General features: G+C 40.5%; 2 protein-coding genes across 15 annotated transcripts in view; one reads left to right on the forward strand and one right to left on the reverse strand.

Annotated features, from left to right (window-relative positions):
• Positions 1-14,289, forward strand: SUPT7L (SPT7 like, STAGA complex subunit gamma). Of its 10 annotated transcripts, none has more exons than XM_045162350.1 (8): positions 1-237; positions 1,049-1,149; positions 2,155-2,253; positions 2,407-3,024; positions 6,997-7,321; positions 7,664-7,720; positions 8,142-8,439; positions 11,179-14,289. In XM_045162350.1, the coding sequence occupies exons 4-8, from the start codon at positions 2,612-2,614 to the stop codon at positions 11,439-11,441; spliced, it is 1,356 nt and encodes a 451-aa protein (XP_045018285.1). In that variant the 5' UTR covers positions 1-237; positions 1,049-1,149; positions 2,155-2,253; positions 2,407-2,611; the 3' UTR covers positions 11,442-14,289. The 10 variants fall into 10 exon arrangements, with proteins under 10 accessions (XP_045018285.1, XP_045018286.1, XP_045018288.1 ...); XM_045162351.1 differs by having other exon boundaries at positions 2,155-2,196; XM_045162358.1 differs by having other exon boundaries at positions 2-237; positions 8,202-8,439.
• The window catches only part of GPN1 (GPN-loop GTPase 1), a 24,005-nt gene continuing 13,420 nt past the window's right edge, over positions 14,259-24,843 (reverse strand). For 4 of the 5 annotated variants that reach the window (XM_045162363.1, XM_045162360.1, XM_045162362.1 and 1 more), the window contains 7 exons: positions 24,379-24,424; positions 23,376-23,522; positions 22,529-22,611; positions 21,121-21,160; positions 20,131-20,221; positions 16,779-16,886; positions 14,259-14,927 (listed from right to left, as the gene is read on the reverse strand). In XM_045162363.1, coding sequence (XP_045018298.1) covers positions 14,842-14,927; positions 16,779-16,886; positions 20,131-20,221; positions 21,121-21,160; positions 22,529-22,611; positions 23,376-23,522; positions 24,379-24,424 — 601 coding nt within the window. In that variant the 3' untranslated portion in view covers positions 14,259-14,841. The remainder of the gene's footprint in view (positions 14,928-16,778; positions 16,887-20,130; positions 20,222-21,120; positions 21,161-22,528; positions 22,612-23,375; positions 23,523-24,378; positions 24,425-24,843) is intronic. The other variant, XM_045162361.1, reaches the window with a different exon arrangement.

Genomic DNA, 24,843 nt, shown 5'->3' on the forward strand with positions numbered 1-24,843 from the left:
GAAGACGCGCTTCCGGCAGCCTTGAACCGCTGGTGAACACATCAGCCTTCCGGACCTGATACGACCTGATATTTCAGGCCTCTCGGAGCCCATCAGCCGCCGAGTTCAGTACCTGCGAAGTGGCAGTCCATAGTGGAGTCTCCTTGCCTCGGTCCAAGTCCACATCTCCCTGTGTCTGGGCTGCCCCAGCATTAGACGACCCCAGGACACTGTGATTGGCGTCCGAGTCCGCTGATGGTGAGGGAGGAGCCCTGGTAGCGATGTGGGCATTGCTCGTGCTTGGTGCCTGTCCTTCCTGCTCCTTTGGGTTAAGTTAGGGGAGAGGGCGATTTTTGTTGTCACTTGGTTCGTTCATGCATTCGTTCCTTCTTTTATTCTTTCTGAAACCAATTGAGGCAGCATAGTGTAGTTGGTAAGAGTGCACACCCTGGATCCTGACCATTTCGATCTTCCCTCTCAGGTGTTTCCGACATTAGGCAAGACAGAAGGCCTCAGCTTCCACGTCTAAAAAGTGGGGTAATAATAGTATCTACTTTAAAAAAAAATGATATCTACTTATAGAAAGGTCGGGAAAATTGAATTAACAGTAGAGGCAAAGCCTGGCATGTAGTAGGCACTCAAATCTTAGACACCAAGATCACAGCTGTGAGAGACAGATGGAAGAATAAAATTGAAACAAGTACTAGTTTAAATACAGGTATAAATGCTGTGATGGAAACATAGAAAGTGATGTGAGACTTAACAAGGGGAGATGTGTTGGGGAGGTGATAGGGTGGTGACTTAAATCATACTTAAGAATGAATACAAGCCTGCCAGGGATGTGGCAGGTAGCAAGGCATTGCCTGTAGAGATCACGTCATTAAGCTGTGGAAATGCATGGCATTTGCAACCAGAGAAGTCTAATACTGTTGGAACTAAGATCGTCACTTTCTTCAGGAAGTTCCTCCTTTGTGTTTTCTCACTGAACTTGGTCTGTGTCTCTAGAACAGCACTGACCACACACTTTAATGTTGAAACATTCTTTTCATGTTTTTCTCCCTCACCTCAGGGTAAGGACTTTGAATTAGTCTTTATCTCCTCACATGACACTTGGCATTTGATAAATATTTATTGAATTTGAAGAGACACATGGGCAATGAATCTGGAAAGGTGAGTTGAAGCTGGATTGTAATTGGTGTTGAATGGTAAATCAAAAAAATCTGACGTTTTTCCAGTAGTCAATGGGAAGTCATTAGGTCTAAGTTTAAAGTATTAAGTCTAGCCTCACTACAGAGGCTTACATGGTAGCTCAGCTGTGGTAAAGAATCAGCCTGCAGTGCAGGAGACAAGGGTTCGATTCCTGGGTTGGGAAGATCCCCTGGCCAAGGGATAGGGTACTCCAGTATTCTTGGGCTTCCCTGGTGGCTCAGTTGGTAAAGAATTTGCCTGCAGTGTGGGAGACCTGGGTTCGATCCCTGGGTTGGGAAGATCCCATGGAGGAGGGCATGGCAACCCACTCCAGTATTCTTGCCTGGAGAATCCCAAGGACAGAGGAGCCTGGCAGGCTGCAGTCCATGGGGTCACAAAGAATTGGACACAACTGAGCAATTAAGCACAGCACATCACTGTAGAGAGTAGATTTGATACAAGGAGAGACTAAAAGAAGGGATATTATTTAAGAGATAGCAGATATCTGAGATTCTTCCCTATGAATGTCAGAAGTTGAATGCATAAGACTGTTTAGGATAGTGGTTCATAAATTTTCCCACCAGGATTAGTTAAAGGTTGCCATGCTTGGCATGTATGCATGCATGCTACATTGCTTCAGTAGTGTCTGACTCTTTGCGACCCTTTGGACTGTAGCCCCTCAGGCTCTTCTGTCCATGGGATTCTTCAGGCAAGAATACTGGAGTGGGTTGCCATTTCCTTCTCCAGGGGATCTTCCTGACCCAGGAATTGAGCCCTTGTCTCTTACTCCTGCACTGGCAGGCAGGTTCTTTACCACTAGTCCACCTGGGAAGCATTCACAGATTAATAACCACCTCAGGAATTCCCTGGCAGTCCAGTGGTTAGGACTTGGCACTGAGATCCCACAGGCTGCCTGGCACAGCAAAAAAAAAGAAAAAGAAGAAGAACCTTTTCCTATCTTTAACTCTACTCCTTTTTCTCCTGCAGATCCAGGAGAGATGTGTCAAGATACTCTGAGAAATATTCCAGGTCTCATTTAAGTGTTTTGCCTTGCAAATCATTCAGGATTGGTAATAAGTTAGTGGGGTGAGTTGGAAAATATGGACACTATAGCCTAATATACTCTTGCAGCTATTAGTCTACTAAAGACCCAAACTCTACCTTGTGGTTCAGTCCAGTAGGAATTGTCACAGTGTATGACTGTGATATTAACAGTTATATTTCTCTTAATTTCTTCAGGAAGAACGTCCTTGGTCCAACAGTGTTGCTGACACTGACTTTTTCTAAGTGGTCTTGAACTGCCTAGTTTTTATGTCAATACCTGGCTAGACCTCGTATTCTTCACTACAGAAGCCCTTAACCTGCAGTTGCTAGAGATTTTAAAACACTGCCTTTAGGATACCATCCACATTTAACTTGGGAGCTCTTCCTTTGTAATTCCAAAATGTTGAGATACTGGGGAGAGATACCAATCTCGTCAAGCCAGACCAATAGAAGTTCTTTTGACTTGCTCCCTCGGGAGTTCCGACTGGTAGAAGTCCATGACCCGCCTCTGCACCAACCCTCAGCCAACAAGCCCAAGCCCCCCACTATGCTGGACATCCCCTCAGAGCCCTGCAGCCTCACCATCCACACCATTCAACTGATCCAGCACAACCGACGTCTGCGTAACCTCATCGCCACAGCACAGGCCCAGAATCAGCAACAGACAGAAGGTGTAAAGACTGAAGAGACTGAACCTCTTCCGTCCTGCCCTGGGTCACCTCCTCTTCCTGATGATCTCCTTCCTTTAGATTGTAAGAATCCCAGTGCACCATTCCAGGTCCGGCACAGTGACCCAGAGAGTGACTTTTATCGGTAAGACAAGGCTTTGCTGTATGTTACTTTTCTCTAAAAATCTTCCCAACAACCCTGTTAAGCATGTCACCACATTTCCAGGAGGAAACTTAAGATGAGAGTAAATGACTGGGCCAAAGTTGCTCAGGTAATTAGTGGAAAGTCTAATAAGAGTTGAACCATGTTCTTCCAAATCCAGAGTCTGTATTTTTTTATTTTCTGATGCAACAAATATTTATTGAGTACCTAATATATGCCAAGCACTTTACTAGGAGCAAAGTACTACACTGGTTTGTAAAAGAGGCCATGGTCTCATAGTCCTCCAAATCTAGTTTTTCTTGTTAATTAAAAGATGTACTGTGGGTTTAGCTCATTGTCCTCAAGATGAGATTTATGGACTTATTCTCTTACTATTAGGAATCCACGAGTTCTATACAAGAATTTTTTAATGGTGTATTTTCATTTTGATAACACAGTTCAAGAAATAATAGTATAACAATGTTCCTGATCCTTGCTGCTCAAAATCTGATCCGAGATCAGCAACATCAACATCACTTGGGAGGTTGTTAGAAATGCAGAGTGTCAGACTCACCCAGACCTCCTGAGTCAGAATTTTCATTTTAACAAGATCTCCAGAGATTCATCGGAGAAGGCAATGGCAACCCACTCCAGTACTCTTGCCTGGAAAATCCCATGGATGGCGGGGCCTGGTGGGCTGCAGTCCATGGGGTCGCTAGGAGTTGGACACGACTGAGTGACTTCACTTTATTTTTTCACTTTCATGCATTGGAGAAGGAAATGGCAACCCACTCCAGTGTTCTTGCCTGGAGAATCCCAGGGACGGGGGAGCCTGGTGGGCTGCCATCTATGGGGTCACACAGAGTTGGACATGACTGAAGCGACTTAGCAGCAGCAGCAGCCAGAGATTCATACGTAAATTTCAATTTGAGAAGCCCTGCTGCATATCCTCTGATTGCCTTAAAAGCTAGTGCTACTACTGGATTTCAGTATGAAAGTTTGCATTTGATGCCAAATAAGTACTTTTGTCTTTTCATTTTGAAATTTGTCAGACCTACAGAAAAGTTTAAATAATCGGATGACAAAAACCCAAACACCCTTCACCTGGATTAAACAATTGTTAATATTTTACTACATTTACTTTCTCTCACATATGGATAAGTGTGTATACACACATTTACTCACAAATATACAAACATTTATGTATACATATATACATACACACAGTTTTTTTGCCAAATCTTTTAGAGTTGTAGATATCACAGTATTTCACCCCTAAATTCTTCACGTTAGCCTAAAAATAAGGAAATTTCCTACATAATCCCAATAACCAGTATCACATCAAAGTAAGTGAACACGAATTAAGTACTGTCATTTAATACATCTGTATTCAGATTTTTCCAGTTGTCCCAAAAATATCTTTTATTAGGTATATTTTTCCCCAGTCTTGGACCTAATAAAAACCATGTATTCCGTTTCATTGTTACACCTCTTTAGTGTCTTTTTTTTTTTTTTTGAGGTATAGTTGATTTACAGTATTAGTTTCAGGTGTACAACACTGTAATTCAGTATTTGTATAGATTATACTCCTTTTAAAGTTATTATAAAATATTGGCTATATTTCCTGTGTTGTACAATATATCCTTGTAGCTTATTTATTTTATACATAGTAGCTTGTACCTCTTAATCTACCCCATCTTGCCCCATCCTTCCCTCTCACTGTTAACCACTAGTGTGTTCTCAATATCTGTGAGTCTACTTCTTTTTTGTTGTGTTCACTAGTTTGTTTTAGATTCTATGTATAAATGATATCATACAGTATTTGTCTTTCTCTGCCTATTTAGTGTCTTTTAAGCTAGAATAGCTTCCCCCTTTTATAATACATGATATTAATCCTTTTTAAGAGTTCAGGTCATTTGTCTGTTCCAAATCAGACTGGATTTGCTGATTATTTTCTCAAGATAAGATTCAGATTAAATGTTTGGTAAAAATGCTTCATAACTAATTGTGTTGTACATCACTTACTGCATCTGCCTGTTGATAGTTGCTACTATTTTAATTGTCCCAAACTAATGAAAAAAGAAGAGAAATAGACTTATTATGTAAGGTTTGCAGTTGGCTCAGATTAAGGCAAGATGATGTCATGGTGCGTGTTTAATTGGAAGTTTTGAAGACACTGAAATAGTGAAAAAGGGAATGAGAAATGTGTCATTACATGCTTGGCACATATTGGTATAGATGTGCCCAACTTCAGAATACTTACTCTGTAGCACTCAGTACCAACTTTGCATTTTGCGAGAAATTTAGCTTTTACAAAATAATACTGTCCCTCATATTAAATTGATGCTATTATTTAGAATTTGTAGTTTTGTGTCAGTTTTCTAATTTTAATTATTAAGAAGATTCTGTGAACATCAGAAGTTTACACATAGTTTATTTTATATATATTTAAGAGACTGTTACAGAAATAATTTGCATCAGTTATGGGGCTGCAGGAAGAATTATTTTCCTTTAAGATGGGTCCACATATTAAGTAAAACAGTACTGATTTAGCTCTGTTTATTTTTTTTTTATTTTTTTATTTTTTTAGCTCTGTTTATTAGGCACTTCTGAAGTCTTTAGCTTTTGGTCCAGAGAAACTGGTCATGGGAAATGATGATATAAAGAGTAAATGAAAAATTACTTGACAGTTGGTTTTCTTATTTTCCAATTACTAGGTGAATTGCAGTAGTTGCTGCTGAGCAGATAATAGCAGCGTGGGTGAAGAGCTCCTCAGGCACTCTGCTCAGCAATCACGGGGTGACAAATGTAAAGTGTGTACAGGGAAGAGTCATTTTCTGTACCCTATTTTATTTTTATCTATTTACTGCCTTTGTCAGGGGAAGGCAGAAGATAGGAAATTTCAGGAGAACAGGTGAATTATTAGGAGCTCATTAAAAGTTACTTTTAGGAAATCAGACAACTTTTGAAGTTTTTTTGTTTTGTTTTAGAAAGATAGGATTTTTGCCACAATGATTAGGTGCAAAAAGGAGTATTATGAAGAACACAGGATCTAGAGTCAGAAGCTGTATTTATATTACCAAAAAACATTCGGCAAATCACCCCCTCTGAACTTCAATTTCTTCACCTGCCAAATAGGAATAACAATATGGACCCCTACCAATTTCACAGCATAAAGTAGGATAAAAATGCTTTGTAAGCGATTGTTGTTGTTCAGTCTCTCAGTCATGTCTGACTCTTTGCGACCCACCCTGCAGCAAGCCATGCTTCCCTGTCCTTCACTATCTCCCGGAGTTTGCTCAAGCTTATGTCCATTGAGTTGGTAATGCCATCCAACCATCTCATCCTCTGTCGCTTGTAAGCAATATATGTTTTAAACTGCTTTTATAAAATTGAATTGCTTTCCTATTTTACAAACGGTTTGTTGCAGTTAAATTCTAGAGGTCCATATATTGCCCAGCATGTGAGGAACCTATGCTATGCTGAAAATGTGCACCATTGAGCTATGCTCTTAAAATTAATCAGATCCTAAAAGTGAAGTTGCTCAGTCATGCCCGACTCTTTGCGACCCCATGGACAGTAGCCTGCATCAAGCTCCTCCATCCATGGGATTTCCCAGGCAAGAGTACTGGAGTGGGTTGCCATTTCCTTCTCCATAAAAATGATCAAAATCACGCAATTGATACAAGAAGATGGGAACTTACTTTTCAGTACATACCCTTTTATACTGTTTACTATAAACACCTATCACCTATGCAAGCTTTATGTAATTGGAACCGCTCAGGGATATGACTGTGGGTCATTGAGACATGCCCTGAAATGGCAGCAAGGTAAAACTGGACCATATAACCTGCCTAAAATTCTCCTGGAAAACTGAGCCAGACATTTGATTAGGATTATAAACCGCCTAGGAAGACACGACAGGTCACCCCTTTGCAAGAGAACCAATGACACTCATCATGTCTCCACTTTCAGGGGGAAAGGGGAGCCTGTGACTGAACTCAGCTGGCACTCCTGCCGACAGCTCCTCTACCAGGCAGTGGCCACAATCCTGGCCCACGCGGGCTTTGAGTGTGCTAACGAGAGCGTCCTGGAGACCCTGACTGATGTGGCCCACGAGTACTGCCTGAAGTTCACCAAGCTGCTGCGCTTTGTTGTGGATCGGGAAGCCCGGCTGGGGCAGACTCCTTTCCCTGACGTGATGGAGCAGGTGTTCCATGAAGTGGGCATCGGCAGCGTGCTCTCCCTCCAGAAATTCTGGCAGCACCGCATCAAGGACTATCACAGTTACATGCTGCAGGTGAGAGGATCCCGAGGAGGGGTGCGCAAAGATGTGTGATCTGGGGGTGTTCAGCAGGATCCCTAACACTTGGCCTAGGGTGCAGAGCACAGGGCCTGGAATAGAGTGAACTTAACTTGACTTTCCTCTTGGCCCCGGCTGTGACCCACACTGACCTGGCCAGACCCAGGGTTCTTCTACAGTCAGTGAAATTATAGCATGTGGCTAGCCTGCTTTTATTCAATACATATTTATGGAGTGCCTATTGTGGAATTCAGCAGTTTAATAGGACAAGTTCCTTGAGCTTGCATTCTTGTTGAGAGAGAGACAAAAACAGGTAAACAATGATCAAAATCATTTCAGATGGCGTTAAGTGCTATGAACCAGGAGCAAAACAGTGAGACGACACTGCCCTCAAAGGTAGAGTGTGATGGGGGAGACAGCGTTTTTGGTTAAAACCAGAACTATCTAATCTCTTCCACCCTTGTGGCCTTAGGCATTTTGTTCACTGTTTTGGTTTCCCCAAATCTGAAATACAAGAAATTCATAACACCCAGTCGGCTTTGCTAAGTGATCCAGATGTCCTACAGTGCTTATTAGCCACCTGTTGTATTTATGTCAAATGTTAGTTTTTATAGCCAAAAATGTCACCTTTTGTCCCAGTTCTGATATAATACATTTAAATATTTTACCTTTATGTATCTTTTAATTAATCACATACACGTTCTCTGCCAAATTTTCTTTACATGTCCCTGTCATTTATGAATTTCAAACTCAAATTCCTCCCATTAGCTGTGATGCTTTATTCATATTCATATTTTGTTTCCACTGGATGCCACAGGCTGACTATCCAACTTGCTTTGAACATTCCTTTGGAAAATTGACTCTTGCTTGCCAACAGATTAGTAAGCAGCTCTCTGAAGAGTATGAGAGGATCGTCAATCCTGAGAAGGCCACAGAGGACACGAAGCCTGTCAAGATCAAGGAGGAACCTGTAAGCGACATCACCTTCCCTATCAGTGAAGAACTGGAGGCCGACCTTGCTTCTGGAGACCAGTCACTGCCTATGGGAGTCCTCGGCACTCAGACCGAGCGCTTCCCATCTAACCTGGAGGTCGAGGCTTCACCACAGGCTTCAAGTAAGAGAGAACAACCTACCCATCTTGATTCTGGGAGATGTGCCAGCCTCAGTACTTCTTGCATTTTAGACTCAAAGTCTGGAGATGAAAGAACAAAAATAGGGATGGGCAGGGGAATGGAAAGTCGAAAAAGAAGTATAGCTTCACTGATCTAGAGATACAAAGATTCTCGTCCTAATTAGTGAAGAGGGAACTAGCACAGCTTTACAGACATTCTTTGAAATTATTTATAGTTAGGATGTAGATGCAGTTCTTCAGTTCAGTTCAGTCGCTGAGTTGTGTCCTACTCTTTGCAACCTCATGGACTGCAGCACAACAGGCTTCCCTGTCTATCACCAATTCCCGGAGCTTGCTCAGACTCATGTCCATTGAGTCAGTGATGCCATCCAACCATCTCATCCTCTGTCATCCCCTTTTCCTCCTGCCCTCAATCTTTCCCAGCATCAGGGTCTTGTCCAATGAGTCCGTTCTTCACATCAGGTGGCCAAAGTATTGGAGTTTCAGCATCAGTCCTTCCAATGAATATTCAGGACTGATTTCTTTTAGGATGGACTGGTTGGATCTCCTCGAAGTCCAAGGGAATCTCAAGAGCCTTCTCCAGTACCACAGTTCAAAAGCATCAATTCTTCGGCGCTCAGCTTTCTTTATAGTACAATTCTCACATCTCTACATGACTACTGCAAAAACCATCGCTTTGACTAGATAGACCTTTGTCAGCAAAGTAACGTCTCTGCTTCTTAATATGCCGTCTAGGTTGGTCATAACTTTCCTTTCAAGGAGTAAGTCTTTTAATTTCATGGCTGCAGTCACCATCTGCAGTGATTTTGGAGCCCAAAAAAATAAAGTCTGACACTGTTTCCCCTGTTTCCCCATCTATTTGCCATAAAGTGATAGGACCAGATACCATGATCTTAGTTTTCTGAATGTTGAACTTTAAGCCAACTTTTTCACTGTTTAGCTTTCATCAAGAGGCTGTTCTTCTTCCCTTTCTGCCATAAGGGTGGTGTCATCTGTGTATCTGAGGTAATTGATATTTCTCCCAGCCATCTTGATTCCAGCTTGTGCTTCATACAGTCAGACATTTCTTATATACTCTGCATGTAAGTTAAATAAGCAGGATGACAATATACAACCCTAACATACTCCTTTCCCAATTTGGAACCAGTCTGTTGTTCCATGTCCAGTTCTAACTATTGCTTCCTGACCTGCATACAGATTTCTCAGGAGTCAGGTCAGGTAGTCTGGTATTCCCGTCTCTAAGAATTTTCCACAGTTTATTGTGATCCACACAGTCAAAGGCTTTGGTGTAGTCAGTAAAGCAGAAATAGATGTTTTTCTGGAACTCTCTTGTTTTTTCAGTGATCCAACGGATGTTGGCAATTTGATATCTGGTTCCTCTTCCTTTTCTAAATCTAGCTTGAACAACTGGAAGTTCATGGTTCATGTACTGTTGAAGCCTGGCTTGGAGATTTTTGAGCATTACTTTGCTAGCGTGTAAGATGACTGCAATTGTGCAGCAGTTTGAGCATTCTTTGGCATTGCCTTTCTTTGGGATTGGAATGAAAACTGACCTTTTCCATTCTTGTGGCTACTGCTAAGTTTTCCAAATTTGTTGTTACTCTCTTGATGACAGTTAATTCAGCTGACCCAGCTAGGTGGACAGATGGCCTCCTGTTCTCTGTATTCTGGTCTTTCCTGATGCTTGTGCTGAGTTAATTAAGGCAACTTCCAGACAAGTGGAGTAATGTTAATTGCTCAAGGACGTTTGAATAGTTGGGGTTCCTTGGTCAGAGTAGTACCAACAAGTTGAACCTGAAAGGGATTAAAATAGGGCAACTCAGTTATAGGCAGCTGGCTGCTTCTTCCAGATAGACTCTGTGATTCCCTTCAGAACCCGATGGCTCAATGATCCCTAAGTCAAAAGGACTGCAAATAACACTAGACGCTCAGTTCTTTACAATTTATTTATTTATTTATTGGCTGTGCCATGCAGCATGTGGGATTTTAGTTCCCCGATCAGGGACCAAACCTGAGCCCCCTGCAGTGGAAGTCTTAACCACTGGACTAGGGAAGTCCCAGTTCTTTAGAAATATAAATTATGTCATCAGTGAAGTAATGATGTAAACAGCCAGTCCTTCAGTGTGGCCTAAACAGAATTAGGCCACATTTTCAAAGTACTGGGCAGAGAGCCTTTCACTATGGGAGACGTAATAACCACAGAACAGCATTGCTAGAAGACACAGAGGCAGGAGAGCCAGAAAGAAATTCTTGCAGACATAGGGGTCATGTCTCTTTTCAGCAGTCTGGGAACTGCTGCCACCATTTTGTAGTGATCACTAACTTTTCATAATGTGAGAGAGAACCAGGAACCCAAACACAAGGCACAAAAACAAGACAGCCCCGTAAAAAGACAGGCAAATGTAACACTTGCCCAAGAACCCATGGTTGTGCCTGCCTTTGAACCATGAATATTTCCACCTGCGTAGCTTTACTTTCCCTGGCTTAGGGGAAATGGAGATGGATGAGGTGAGGTAAAGGAAGGGGAGGAAGTGGAAAAGAAGATATTTTGAGTTGGTAACTTTTTGAGCAGAGAATAACAACCATATTCTCTAGGCAGGTAGAGAATCAGAATGAAAACTGAGCTCAAAGGCCATCAGCCAGCCCTGGGTGGTGTATGCCATCTGCTTTGTTCCAGCCTTTCTTGCTGCTAGTTAGTTCTGTGTTCTTTTCTATTCCCAGGTACAGAGGTAAATGCTTCCCCTCTTTGGAACTTGGCCCACGTGAAAATGGAGCCTCAAGAGAGTGAAGAAGGCAACGTTTCTGGGCACGGCGTGCTGGGCAGTGATGTGTTCGAGGAGCCAATGTCAGGCATGAGTGAAGCTGGGATCCCCCAAAGCCCTGATGACTCAGACAGCAGCTACGGCTCCCACTCCACTGACAGCCTCATGGGCTCCTCCCCTGTTTTCAACCAGCGCTGCAAAAAGAGGATGAGGAAAATATAAAAGGCAAAGAGGGAGACCTCTTCAGACCTAGAAGACCCAACAGAAACTCTGATGGATTCTAATTTGTTTCCACAAATAATGATTGAACTCTTAAAACACAATGGGTTTTCCTGATATCAGTGGAGCTGGATTTAACCAAATAAGTCTACTTTTACCTTCTGCATCCAGTTTTTGTTTTCCACAACCAAGCCACCTTTCACAGATATCACACCGGGATGGTGATCCAGAGACCAAAACGGTGTCCCTGACTTGTCTTTACCATGTGACAAGTGACTTAGCTTCTCTCAAGCTGTTTCTCTTGCACAACCGAGAAGAATCACACTGGGTCTGGCCTACACTGCATGAAGATGAAGATGCTATTAAGCTTCACAGCTGTGCTTGAACAGACTCACATATATGCTGATATCAGATGTCAATTTTTTTCTTTTAACTTGCTTCATTTTTGGTTCAAGTCATTGGGAATCCAATGGAAATAGCTAAACATTGCACAGCTTATCTATCAGTACTTTTTTTCGAACTGTTTCTGCTGCCCACAGAATCTCCTGTGAAATCACAGCAGTCTGTGAACAGCCTTTTTGCTTATCCAAATAGCCCTCTCCTATCTCAACCATATATTTTTCTTCTTCCTTCTCTAGACTTAGTCCATGTATTCCAATTCTCTTTATTTCCAGTCAGATTTTTTTTTAACATTGGGTTGGCCAAAAAAGTTCATTCAGGCTTTTCCATATGCTATAGAAAAACCCAAACGAACTTTTTGGGCAACCCAGTATTTTCAGCATGTACATTTTTCAGTTGCTCTTTTCATTTTCTCCTTTTTGAATGATTAAACTGATGGCTCATCAGAGTCTGCCCGCAATGCAGGAGACTTGGGTTCAATCCCTGAGTCAGGAAGATCCCCTGGAGAAGGGAAGGGCAACCTGCACCAATATTCTTGCCTGGAAAATCCCATGGACAGAGGAGACTGGCGGGCCACAGTCCATGGGGTCGCAAAAAGCTGGGACACGACTGAGCGACTAACACTTCCACTTTGTGAATGAAGCAAACAGGACCTGACCGTAGACAGACTTGTGCCTGTTTCATTTGTTGCATCTGCTTGGCCATCAGAGGACAGTGGTCCATTCCTTTACCAGAATTCTACATCTGCACACTGTACTTCTACTGGATGGGCAGCCTCTAAAAGGCTAACAATATGCACCTTTCTGCTTTACATCATGTCCTGAACAGCTTGACTGCTGTTACTTATCCATCGCAGTATCTGCCCTACTTGGCATCTGATAGTGTCAATCATTATTTATTAAATACTTGATGTAGCACTGGAATAATCAGGAGTAATTAGCAAATGTGTGCAAGTTAAGTACTGCTGAAGTTTGCTTTGGGGGTGCAGAATACAAGTCTTGTGAAATTTAGAGCACTCTTTTAGTAGACTAGAAATCAAGGCCCATATCACTGAGTGCCTTAAATGTCTCAGGTATTGGGAATAAATATGAATACAACAGCAACAAAATAAGGTTATGATTTAAACTGTTGCCAAAGCATTTGTAAGTTTGCTAATTGGACATCCTTGGCATGTTTAAACCTTTCCTGTTCCAGGTTTAGTTTCATTTCCCCTTATTTGCTTCCTCTGTGGCTCAGCTGGTAAAGAATCCGCGTGCAATGCGGGAGACCTGGGTTCGATCCCTGGGTTGGGAGGATCCCCTGGAGAAGGGAAAGGCTACCCACTCCAGTATTCTGGCCTGGAGAATTCCATGGACTGTAGTCCATGGGGTCGCAAAGAGTTGGACACAACCGAGCGACTTTCACTTCACTTCACTTCCCCTTATTTACTGATGAAAGTACACATCTGGTGGTCAGTTTCTAGAAAGTAGCCATTTAGTATTTAATTAGTTCACTTAGCAAACATTTATTGAGTACCCATTATGTACTGGGTCCTTTGCAAGGGATATATACAGATGCGTAAGGCTGTCTCTGCTGTTAATGGAGCTTAGGCCAGATGATTTCCTCTTAAATGAAAAAGTATTCAAAGGCACTAGGGAAAAAAACAGGTATGTACAAGTTTGCTGTCCAAGTGGTTCCCTCTTAAAGAACAAGTTCAAGTTTTTAGACCAGTGGTTCCCATTAGTTACATAGTATTGAAATTAATACTTTATGTAAAACAAAATATTTTTATTTTTAGAAGATTTAAATTGAAGAATAGGCACTAGATGGCCAAGGTTCAAGTACTCTGATAAAGGTCATAAGAGCATTGATACCTGAGATTCACCTGGTCTGGAATTATGCCATAGGCTGTTTGAGTTAGAACACTGTTCTGAACCTAGCATGCATCAGAATCCCCTGGAGGCCTTGTTAAAACAGACTGCTAGGCCCCATGCCCCACCCCCAGTTTCTGATTTTGGTCTTGAATGTCCCATTTCTGGTAACTTGCCAGATGATGCTGATGCTTCTGTTCCAGAGACCACACTTTGCGAGCCACTGAACTGAAATACAGGTTAGGCAGGAATAAAATGTCTTAAGAGAAATATTACTATGTTTTAAGATACTGTGAAGAATGTGGAGGCGAAGCAAACCCTTACCAGGGCTATTATGCATGGAATGTGCACCTGACCCAAACCCATGTCCTTTGAGTAAATCACTAAGGAAGGACACACTGCATTAAAGTACAATACAAACAGGGCCTGGCTTCATTGCTCGTTATTAGGTGTGGTGTGTACACAGAACTTTAGTAAACATCATGTGGCTTTAAATCTCTCTTCTGAACTGAAGTGACTATTTGTGATGATTTTCTTACTTGAAATGATGACAAGCAGGCTTACAACAGAGTGAAAATTAAAAACTCTTTATCTAAGCCACCATCTAAAGTAGAATTCTTACTAACTACGTGTTGCCCACTTTCTTCAGTGAACCTGATGTTCTATAATGAGCTCCCCAGTGGGAGGCACATTTCATACCAACATTGACTGGTTGCCAAGGAGACTCCACTGTCATTCTGGCCAAGCTCCTGTTTCCTCTCGCCCTTTCTGATAAAAAGGAAGGGAACTCACGGTACAAGTTCAAAGGCAAATGCTCAGGAAGTAGAGGCTAGAGATCCAGCCTACTAAGTTCTCTGTTTCATCCATCAGTAGCAAAAGTATGTGAGTTCAAATGATACAACTTGCGGTTTTAGGCTCAAAGGGATATCAGTGTCCAAAAACAGAATATGCTTCCTTGCATAAATCCGAGGGGAAGGCCAATGGGAATTATTAGCAGGTCCAAATAATCTATTCCTGGCTTCATCGGAGTCAGGAAGTTTCACTAGTAAAACAAACTGCTATTCTGAACAAAACCATCCTTTATAGATTGTAGCCCCCAGTCAGAGATAAAGATAGTCCTTCACACAGAGTTCCAAAATTTTGAACTTTAGAAACTATTTGTTGTTTTTCTTCCAGTACTGTGCCATTGATTCTTGCATAAAATTCTGGAATGCTGGCTCTTCACGGCTTTCCTCTGTAACTATAAGGAAAAAAGAAGGTGAGTTATTTTCAAACTCTCCCCATTAGACCGGTGGATTAGAGCCACTGTCTCCCATCCATCAGAAATAGTACATGTAACCTTGAACAACATGGGCTTGAACTGGGTGAGTCCCCTTACACACAAAGTTTTTTCAGTAGTACATACAGTATTACATAATCCACGGTTGATGAAATCCACAAATGCAGAACCAGAGTTGGAGGGCCAACTATAAGTTAGTTATATGAGGACTGTTAAAACTGTACCAAGGATAATAGGTACCCCAGCCCCTGAGTTGATCAAGAGTCAACTGTACTCTTTAAGACACTCCATGTTCACTTCTCCCAATAAGGAATTATTTCCTAGAAGCAGGTTCTATTTATCATGTTGCCCAAAATGTACAATTTCTTTGACCAATAGGTGGGAAGATGCTTCCCTCGTAAAGTAACTAAAATGAGATCCCACTCCTACATATTTTTAACTGCGAGAAATGAAAACCTGTGTCCACACAAAAACCTATTAACCAATCTTTATAGGAGTTTATTTACCACAGCTTAAACCTGGCAACAACTCAAATGTCATTTGGCTTGTGAATGGATAAACAAAGGCACATTCACATAATGGAATATTACTAAGCAATTAAAAAAAAACATATTACTCATACATGCAATAACACGGAAGGATCACAAAAGCATTATACTAAGTGAAAAAAGCCAAGTTAAATACTGTGATTCCACTTACATGACATTCTGGAAAAGGCAAAATTATAGGCACAAAAATCATATAAGTGGTTGCCAGAAACTGGTGTAGGGGAAGGGACTAAATAAAAATGGGCATGAGCGAACTTTTAGGGTGATGGAAGTGTTCTGTTTCTTGCTTATAATGGTAATTACTATAAGACTATATGTATTAAAATTCATCTAACTATATACTTGTGGTGTTAGAGAAGACTCTTGAGAGTCCCTTGGAGTGCAAGGAGATCAAACCAGTCAATCCTAAAGGAAATCAACCCTGAATATTCATTGGAAGGATAGATGCTGAAGCTGAAGCTCCAATACTTTGGCCGCCTGATGCAAAGAATGGACTCACTGGAAAAGACCCTAATGCTGCAAAAGAGTGAAGGCAGGAGAAGGGGATGACAGAGGATGAGGTGGTTGGATGGCATCACTGACTCAATGGACATGAGTTTGAGCAAGCTCTGGCAGTTGGTGATGAACAGGGAAGCCTGGCATGCTGCAGTCCATGGGGTTGCAAAGAGTCGGACACAACTGAATGACTGAACTGAACTATACACTTTAAAGGAGTGGGATTTATTATTTGTAAATTATACCTCAATAAATATTATTAAATGAGGCAATTTACATGTTAGCATCCAGCACACTGAAATAAAGAGAGGTTTACCCTTGAGCACAGCAAGGACCTAAAAGGGTTGTTTCAAGAAATAGATTCTGTCCACAGTCTATAAAACTATGCCACATAAAACCCTTTAGGGTTTCCAAAGCCATTCTCTCCTCAATGTTACAGTCCCTTCTGACTAATTTAGGTTCACTAAGGCCTCCTATATTCTTAAAACAATTATAATAAACAATCCTGGGTTCCTCAAAATTGAGTTAGGACCTAAAGAGAAGACACAAGACTAAGAAAAGGCCATAAGCTCAGTACTAACCATTCTTGTGGAAGGCCAGGAACTCTCAGTGTATGGAACTCCTTTCTGGTGCTATATCCTTTACCATTTCCTCTCTCCCCTATTACTGGCTGCATGGTTAAAGTCTCTCAATGACAGAAAGCTCCAGGCAAACAATGAGAGGATAAGCAGTTGTTCTGTTTTCATGAGTCACCTCAGCCACCTCTCACCTCTGTGGTCAATATCATCAGTATCACTGTCTGCTTCCTCATCCTCTTCATCCAAGGTTCCCCGAGTCAGGATCAAATCAGAAGGGTCCAGCACAGGAGATGAGCTGCCTGCATGTAAAATACTATCAGCAGCATATCAGGAACACAGGCCTCCTCAAAAGGGTAATTTTGAATTAGTAACTATGATTAAAAATTGGCAGGATGAAAGTGATCATGATAAAATGCAGTATCTTCTCTCTCCTAAATGTACTGTTCATACCATTAAACATTTCTACACTAGTTTATTTCACAAAGTGCCAGTAACCCAAGAAGTCTCATTTTTAAGTTGAGGAAAAACTCAACTCTCAAGAAGCTTGTCTTAGTAGTAATGTCATTTGTTTTTACTAGCTCTCAGCTTGAAAGCAGCTATGGTTTTTCCTATGAAGGCTAAAGACATGTGAGCGGACCCAGTGTGCTGGTACAGTCCAACATAAAAGTGTGGAGTGTTCAGGAAACTTCCTGATGGAAATTAAAGTTCAGAGAGGGTCTGAAGAGAACAGAGGGTGAAATGACAGAGGAGCTGAGTATTTTTCAAGAAAAGGAAAATTTATAATAAAAACCCTCCAGAAAACAGGCAGAGAAGGAATACCTCAACATAATAAAAGCCATATATGAATGATTAACCCACAGTGATCACTGTCCTCAATGGTGAAAAATTGAAAGCATTTCCCCTAAAGTCAGGAACAAGAGAAGGGTGCCCACTCTCACCACTACTATTTAAGATAGTTTTGGAAGTTTTAGCCACAGCAATCAGAGAAGAAAAAGAAATAAAAGGAATCCAGATGGGAAAAGAAGAAGTAAAACTTTCACTGTTTGCAGATGACATGATCCTCTACATAGAAAATCCTAAACACTCCACCAGAAAATTACTAGAGCTAATCAATGAATATAGTAAAGTTCCAGGATATTAAATTAATACACAGAAATCCCTTGCATTCCTATACACTGAGAAAACAGAGAAATAAAGGAAACAATTCCATTCACCATTGCAATGAAAAGAATAAAATACTTAGGAATAAATCTACCTAAAGAAACAAAAGACCTATATATAGAAAACTATAAAACACTGATGAAAGAAATCAAAGATGACACAAATAGATGGAGAAATATACCATGTTCACAGATTGGAAGAATCAATATAGTGAAAATGAGTATACTACACAAAGCAATCTATAGATTCAATGCAATCCCTATCAAGCTACCAACGGTATTTTTCAGAGAACTAGAACAAATAATTTCACAATTTGTATCAGAAATACAAAAAGCTTCGAATAGCCAAAGCAATCTTGAGAAAGAAGAATGGAACTGGAGGAATCATCCTGCCCAACTTCAGACTATACTAAAAAGCTACAGTCATCAAGACAGTATGGTACTGGCACAAAGAGAAATATAGATCAATGGAACAAAAGGGAAAGCCCAGAGATAAATCCTCACACCTATGGATACATTTTCTTTGACAAAGGAGGCAAGAATATACAATGGAGAAAAGACAATCTCTTTAACAAGTCGTGCTGGGAAAACTGGTCAACCACTTGTAAAAGAATGAAAATAGAACATTTTCTCACACCATACACAAAAATAAACTCAAAATGGATTAAAGATCTAAACATAAGACCAGAAACTATAAAACTTCTAGAGGAAAACATAGGCAAAACACTCTCTGACATAAATCACAGCAGGATCCTCTATGACCCACCTCCCAGAGTAATGGAAATAAAAGCAAAAATAAACAAATGGGACCTAATTAAACATAAAAGCTTTTGCACAACGAAGGAAACTATAAGCAAGGTGAAAAGACAGCCTTCAGAATGGGAGAAAATAATAGCAAATGAAGCAACTGACAAAGAATTAATCTCAAAAATATACAAGCAGCTCCTGCAGCTCAATTCCAGAAAAATAAACGACCCAATCAAAAAATAGGCCAAAGAACTAAACAGACATTTCTCCAAAGAAGACATACAAATGGCTAACAAACCCATGAAAAGATGCTCAACATCACTCATTATCAGAGAAATGCAAATCAAAACCACAATGAGGTACCATCTCACGCCAGTCAGAATGGCTGCTATCGAAAAGTCTACAAATAAATGCTGGAGAGGGTGAGGAGAAAAAGGAACCGTCTTACATTGTTGGTGTGAAAAAAAATAGTACAGCCACTATGGAGAACAGTGTGGAGATTCCTTAAAAAATTGGCACTAGAACTGCCATATGACCCAGCAATCCCACTGCTGGGCACACACACCGAGGAAACCAGAATTGAAAGAGACACGTGTACCCCAATGTTCATCACAGCACTGTTTACAATAGCCAGGACATGGAAGCAACCTAGATGTCCATCAGCAGATGAATGGATAAGGAAGCTGTGGTACATACACACAATGGAATATTACTCAGCCATTAAAAAGAATGCATTTGAATCAGTTCTAATGAGGTGGATGAAACTGCAGCCTATTATACAGAGTGAAGTAAGTCAGAAAGAAAAACACGAATACAGTATACTAATGCATATATATGGAATTTAGAAAGATGGTAATGATGACCCTATATGCAAGAAAGCAAAAGAGACACAGAAGAACAGTCTTTTGCACTCTGGGAGAAGGCGAGGGTGGGATGATTTGAGAGAGTAGGGTTGAAACGTGTATATTATCATATGTGAAGCGGATCACTGGACCAGGTTCGATGCATGAGACAGGGTGCTCTGGGCTGGTGCACTGGGATGACCCTGGGGGAATGGGATGGGGAGGGAGTTGGGAGGGGTATTCTAGATGGGGAACACATGTGCACCCATGGCTGATTCATGTTGATGTATGGCAAAAACCACTAAAATACTATAAAGTAATCAGCCTCCAATTAAAATAAATTAATTTAAAAAAAGAAAGAAAAAGAGGAGAAAAAAATGGAAAACTGAATATACTAATAGAAGTAAGCTCCCTACACAGGGAAACTAAATAAGGGCTGAGCTCCAATAGTCAGGAGAAAGTCTAATCAAGTGGGTTTGAGTCCTGAGCAGAGGATTCAGCTTGTTAGGGAATGGTCTCTAGGAGAACCTAACATCAAGCCATGTACCCTAAGGCCATGGGATGTCATGACCACTCCCTCTTCAGGAGCCTAAAAGGGTTAAAAAAGCTCTTGGGAAACAGGGTAGCCAATTACTTGTTGGATCTAGGATTTATCTAAATTGATTGACAGACATAAAATACCACATTTACTTTATCTTTTTCTCTTTCTCTCCCTTAAATCCAAGCACCTAACTACTAAGTGGAGATAACTGTACCCTTCTTTTAGTTCCTAACACCAGAAGACCCTCCAGTACCTGTGGCAGTTCCTGTGTCCAAGGCTACAGAGCCCATATCTTTCTGGAGGCGTTCCAGTTGTTCTTTCTGCTGCTGGCTCTGTGCACTGGCCTATATACATAGAAAAATATGTCATTATATTAAAAAAGAAGGCCCAAGTTAGATGCCAGACTTCTAATGGAAATGACAAATTATACAAACACTAGAGGCTACTTAAACAATGAGGGAGGTAAGAGATGAATGATGACAGAAACACTAAGCAGTGTAGGCCCATATTAGCATAAATTCATTCCAGAGGGCTCTGCAGACTGTATTAGAGGTTTCAGAAATTCAACACAAAATCTTCAAAAGAACCCTCAAGCAGACATAGCAGGAAGACTAAATGATAAGATGTCCAATGGAGCCAATGGGGACAGGACACCTGATCTTTTGGGGTAAGAGTTATGAACTGCCTCTCTGTTCTTAAACAAAATTCTACAACAGCCTTTAAATGACCTTGGAATCAGGGTAGAGGTGTAGCACTAGAAGGGCTCAGCACACATAACAGGAAAAACTTGATTTTTATTACTTCAAATTTAGAGAAGGAAAAAAGAGACCTTTGTGCATCCAGACAACATACATACAAATTTACAGGTCAAATTAACAAGTATCCAAAGGATACACTGTATCTAAAAGATACAAGTATCTTCACAAGTATCTAAGTGAAAGTGAAAGTCGCTCAGTTGTGTCTGATTCTTTGCAACCCCACGGACGTTACAGTCCATGGAATTCTCCAGGCCACAACACTGGAATGGGTAGCCTTTCCCTTCTCCAGGGGATCTTCCCAACCCAGATATTGAATCCAGGTCTCCTGCATTGCAGGCGGATTCCTTACCAGCTGAGCTACAAGGGAAGAACTTACAAGTATCTAAAGGATATACCAAAACAAAATCACTTATTATAGATGGATTAGGACATAGTCTGCGACTGTTTTTCAGTAGCCCTAAAACACAAACAGCTTCTTATCTTACCAGTGATTTCTTCAGACGTTCATATTCGGGACGATACTCTCTGGAAAGAGAAACACTCTAAATCCCTTTGATTAATAATGACAAATTATACAAATACTAGAGGCTACTTAAACAATGAGGGAGATAAAAGATGAATGATGACAGAAACACTAAGCAGTGTGGGCCCTGCCTGCCCCCATGTCACTTCTATTTTCCTAGTACTTTGACAATAACAAACGATCTTATGCCACCAAACATCAGATGTAACAACTCTTAGTCACTAAGACTCTATCCCTAAGGAATGAAAAGCAAGGTGCCTGACCCCCACCCTGAAACCAGCAAAGAGACAAAAGACTGACTGCTGAGCTGGGAAGATCAACTCTGGAGAGACCATGACTGATGAGTTCATCATACACTTGGATGAATATGAATAAAAGATGTTTAAATGATGAGTAAAAGAAGGTAGGCCTACTCAGGAAGCAGTATATAAATTATGTCGTTCATCTGGGCAACAATGAAAGGATACAGAAAAGAGCCTATCCTGAGGCTTTGATAACACTCGCAAAAAAAAAAAAAAAAAAAAAAAAAAACAAACAACCCACAACTCTTGTCTGATGAACAAAAAATAATGTGTCTGAAAATAATAATGTGGCTATTAGGATCCTACTAAGTATGAAGCTTGCTAGAAAGCAGCCAGTTATCAGGCCTAAGGAAAGTGTATAGGTGCTCTGACTCCACTTTCCTTTAGATAAATTGGAACTCGAATATTAACCATGACAACAGTTATAACAATCACTTATAAAGAAACATGTTTTCCATTTGCCGGCAATTATGCTAGGTGCTTTAGGTATATCATCTCAAATAATCTCAAATAATCCTCACAATGACCAATCTTAACAATAAATGCTACAGTTACTCATTTATTAAATGAAGGAAAAAGAAATCTAACTCATGTCTATCTGACTCCAAAGTCTATGTTCTTAATCGGGGGTCAACAAATGTGGCAAACAGGCCAAATCCAGCCCACTGTCTATTTTTATAAATAAAGTTTTATTAGAACACAGCCACACCCAATTGTTTAGGAATTGTCTATAGGTGCTTTTACACCACAATGACAGAGTTATTACAGTCCACAAAGCCAAAAATTTTAATATCTGACTTTTACAATGTCTGGTGACTCCTGCTCTTCATCATTCAATAAAGTGAAGATTTTATATTATTGTGGGGTCTTTTTATATTATTGTGTGTTTTTTTTTTAATCTAATGGGTACTTGTTAACCCTAAATGTGATGAGACCCAGTACACATCTGCATGGCAAATATAATACAAATATTATGAAAACCAAAACATTTTGCCTGACAAAACTGCTGTCATATCAGAATTGTGAGTAACTAAGAATGCCATCAATTAAATGTTCTTTTGTCCTCACCTTTCATATTCTTCTGTGGCACTGGCAACTTGCACGAAGAGTTCATCTAAACCTGTACCCAGGACAGCAGACACACCCACCACCTGCCAAAAGCATCATTAATGCCACTGAGGAAACAACGGCATTATTTTTAAATAGTGTACATTATTTGGTTCAAATTTCATAAACTCTTCATAGAAGAAGTTTGGATACCTTAAGAAGTCCCTGGCAAAGAATGACGCTAAAAGAATACAGAACAGCATGCTTACTCAAAAGTCATGGAAATAAAAATTTTTTAAGTTTAAAAGTCATGGTAATAAGTCCTTGGAAAGTAGAGAACTGAAAAAGAAAATGAGGACCAAACAAGCAGCAGTTCTTTTCATCTGTTCCCTATCACATCAAACGACAGTCTGTTCTCTATAAAAATTAGTATGTCAATGTTTTTGCTTGGACAGTGAACATACTCCTTGCTACCCACACCCTCTTTTGCTTACACAAATCTTACCCTTCCTTCAAAGCACACCTATATGTGCTATATCCTCCAAAATCCCTCATTTCAAAAGTGATCTACCACCTAACCACTATCAGGCCAACTTTAAATCTTTCTTAAGATATCACAATATAAGTTACAATACATTATATTTCAACTCTGTGTTTAGCCTTCTCTCCTAACTAGACCATAAACTCTCTGAAGGTAGGGTCTCTATCATATTTATCTTTTAAATCTCCAGTTTTTAATAAGCAATGCCTTATAAATTACTTTTCGGAAGGTAATGAACTTCCTCTCCAAAGATATGTTCAAAGCCAGTCCTTTGGATTAATAGGTTAACTGGAGAGATGGACAGCATAAGCAACAGAGAAAGTTTACCCTGAGTGAGCTGTAAAACTCATCTAACACCAGGCTCATTGAACGAGTCAGGTTACTGACATATGTAGTCTCTTGATTCAAAGCATCTTGGAAAGCCTCAAAATCCTGCATCCATTCCACTGCAAAGCTGTGGTCAATGATGTCAGTCTGTACCAGAGAGAAGACAGTTAACAGCAACCAGAGATGAGGTCAGACCCCAAACAATGGGAAATTTTATTTTTAAAAAAATTTTTAAACTAATTTTTTAATTAAAAATTGTATTTTTAATTAAAAAAATTTTTAAACTTTTGGCCACATCTCACAGCATGTGGATCTTAGTTCCCTGACCAGGGATTGAACCCATCCCCTGCAGTGCAAGCATGGAGTCTTAACCACTGGACCATCAGGGAAGTTCCTTCTCCCAATTTCTTTTAATTAAGTGCTGACAACAAAGAGCAATCATTCATAGATTTTCCTTCTCTACTTCCCCCATTTCCTCCTCCACTGAAACAAGCCACAAAGAGCCAAGAATGCAGTATAAATAATTAAATGAAGATCTGTATATTCCAGGTTAAAACAGACCCTTCACTATCCACTGCCAAGTGACCATGGCCACAGTGGAGGCCAGCATTTTCCAGGCTCCAAAGTCAAGTACACAGTCTCTTGCATTCTGGCCAACAACCAACCACAGAGAAGTTTTGGTTTTGTTTTAATTGCCACTCCCCACAGACTGGCAGTCCCTCCCCCACTTACAGAGTCCTAATCTTGAGGGATAAGCCATATGCTGTGGACCAGGAGTTACTCTATTTAGCCTAAAATAACTTTGGAGAAGAATCAGTGACATATAGTATATCCATTCAATTTAATTGAGTCCATTTCTGAGAAGTCCTCACAACTTTGCTTTCAGTTAGCTTCAATCTGCTCTGCAGCATCTGAAATCATCCTTCTCACCTAACCAAACTTCTAACACAAGGTTCTGATAAAAAGAAATATTCAGGCAAGACTGGAAGAAGACTCCACTTACTTTATTCATGACAACAATAAAAGGCAGCTTGGTTTTGTATAAGATGCTGAAAATCAAATATGAAGGCATTATTAGTAAAAACACTTAAGCTCCTGCTTGCATTATTAATCCAATGGAACTGAGTAATTAAAAGGGAGAGGGGCTCAGACTCTAATACAGGTATCCGTTCTCACACAGCACTCACGTGTGCTCTCATCCCAAACAGGAAACCACCATCACTAAGCAACTGACACACATACACTCTCTCCTATTCTAGGAGTAATAATGCTTTGGTACTGATCCTGGGTATGTTTATGTGTGTATGTATGTGTGTTGTTTTTCACCAAATTAACTGTCTATTAAACAGTTACTATGAAGACAAAATCATGCTATCAAATGTCAGATTTCTATTTGGACCAGGATTTCTTGTGTTTAACAGGAAGGAATATCCCTGGTCACATTAGAAGAAACAAACTGGAGTGCTTG

This window comes from Bubalus bubalis, chromosome 12 (assembly GCF_019923935.1).
Source record: "Bubalus bubalis isolate 160015118507 breed Murrah chromosome 12, NDDB_SH_1, whole genome shotgun sequence".
NCBI lineage: Eukaryota > Metazoa > Chordata > Mammalia > Artiodactyla > Bovidae > Bubalus > Bubalus bubalis.

What these genes read in the sequence shown, in the direction of transcription:
- SUPT7L (XM_045162350.1), top strand. Translation starts at nt 2,612, where the DNA reads ATGTTGAGATACTGGGGAGAGATACCAATCTCGTCAAGCCAGACCAAT. An exon ending in CCAGAGAGTGACTTTTATCG is followed by an intron (nt 3,025 to 6,996) that starts GTAAGACAAGGC and finishes CTCCACTTTCAG; the next exon opens with GGGGAAAGGGGAGCCTGTGA. An exon ending in AGACGACACTGCCCTCAAAG is followed by an intron (nt 7,721 to 8,141) that starts GTAGAGTGTGAT and finishes TGGATGCCACAG; the next exon opens with GCTGACTATCCAACTTGCTT.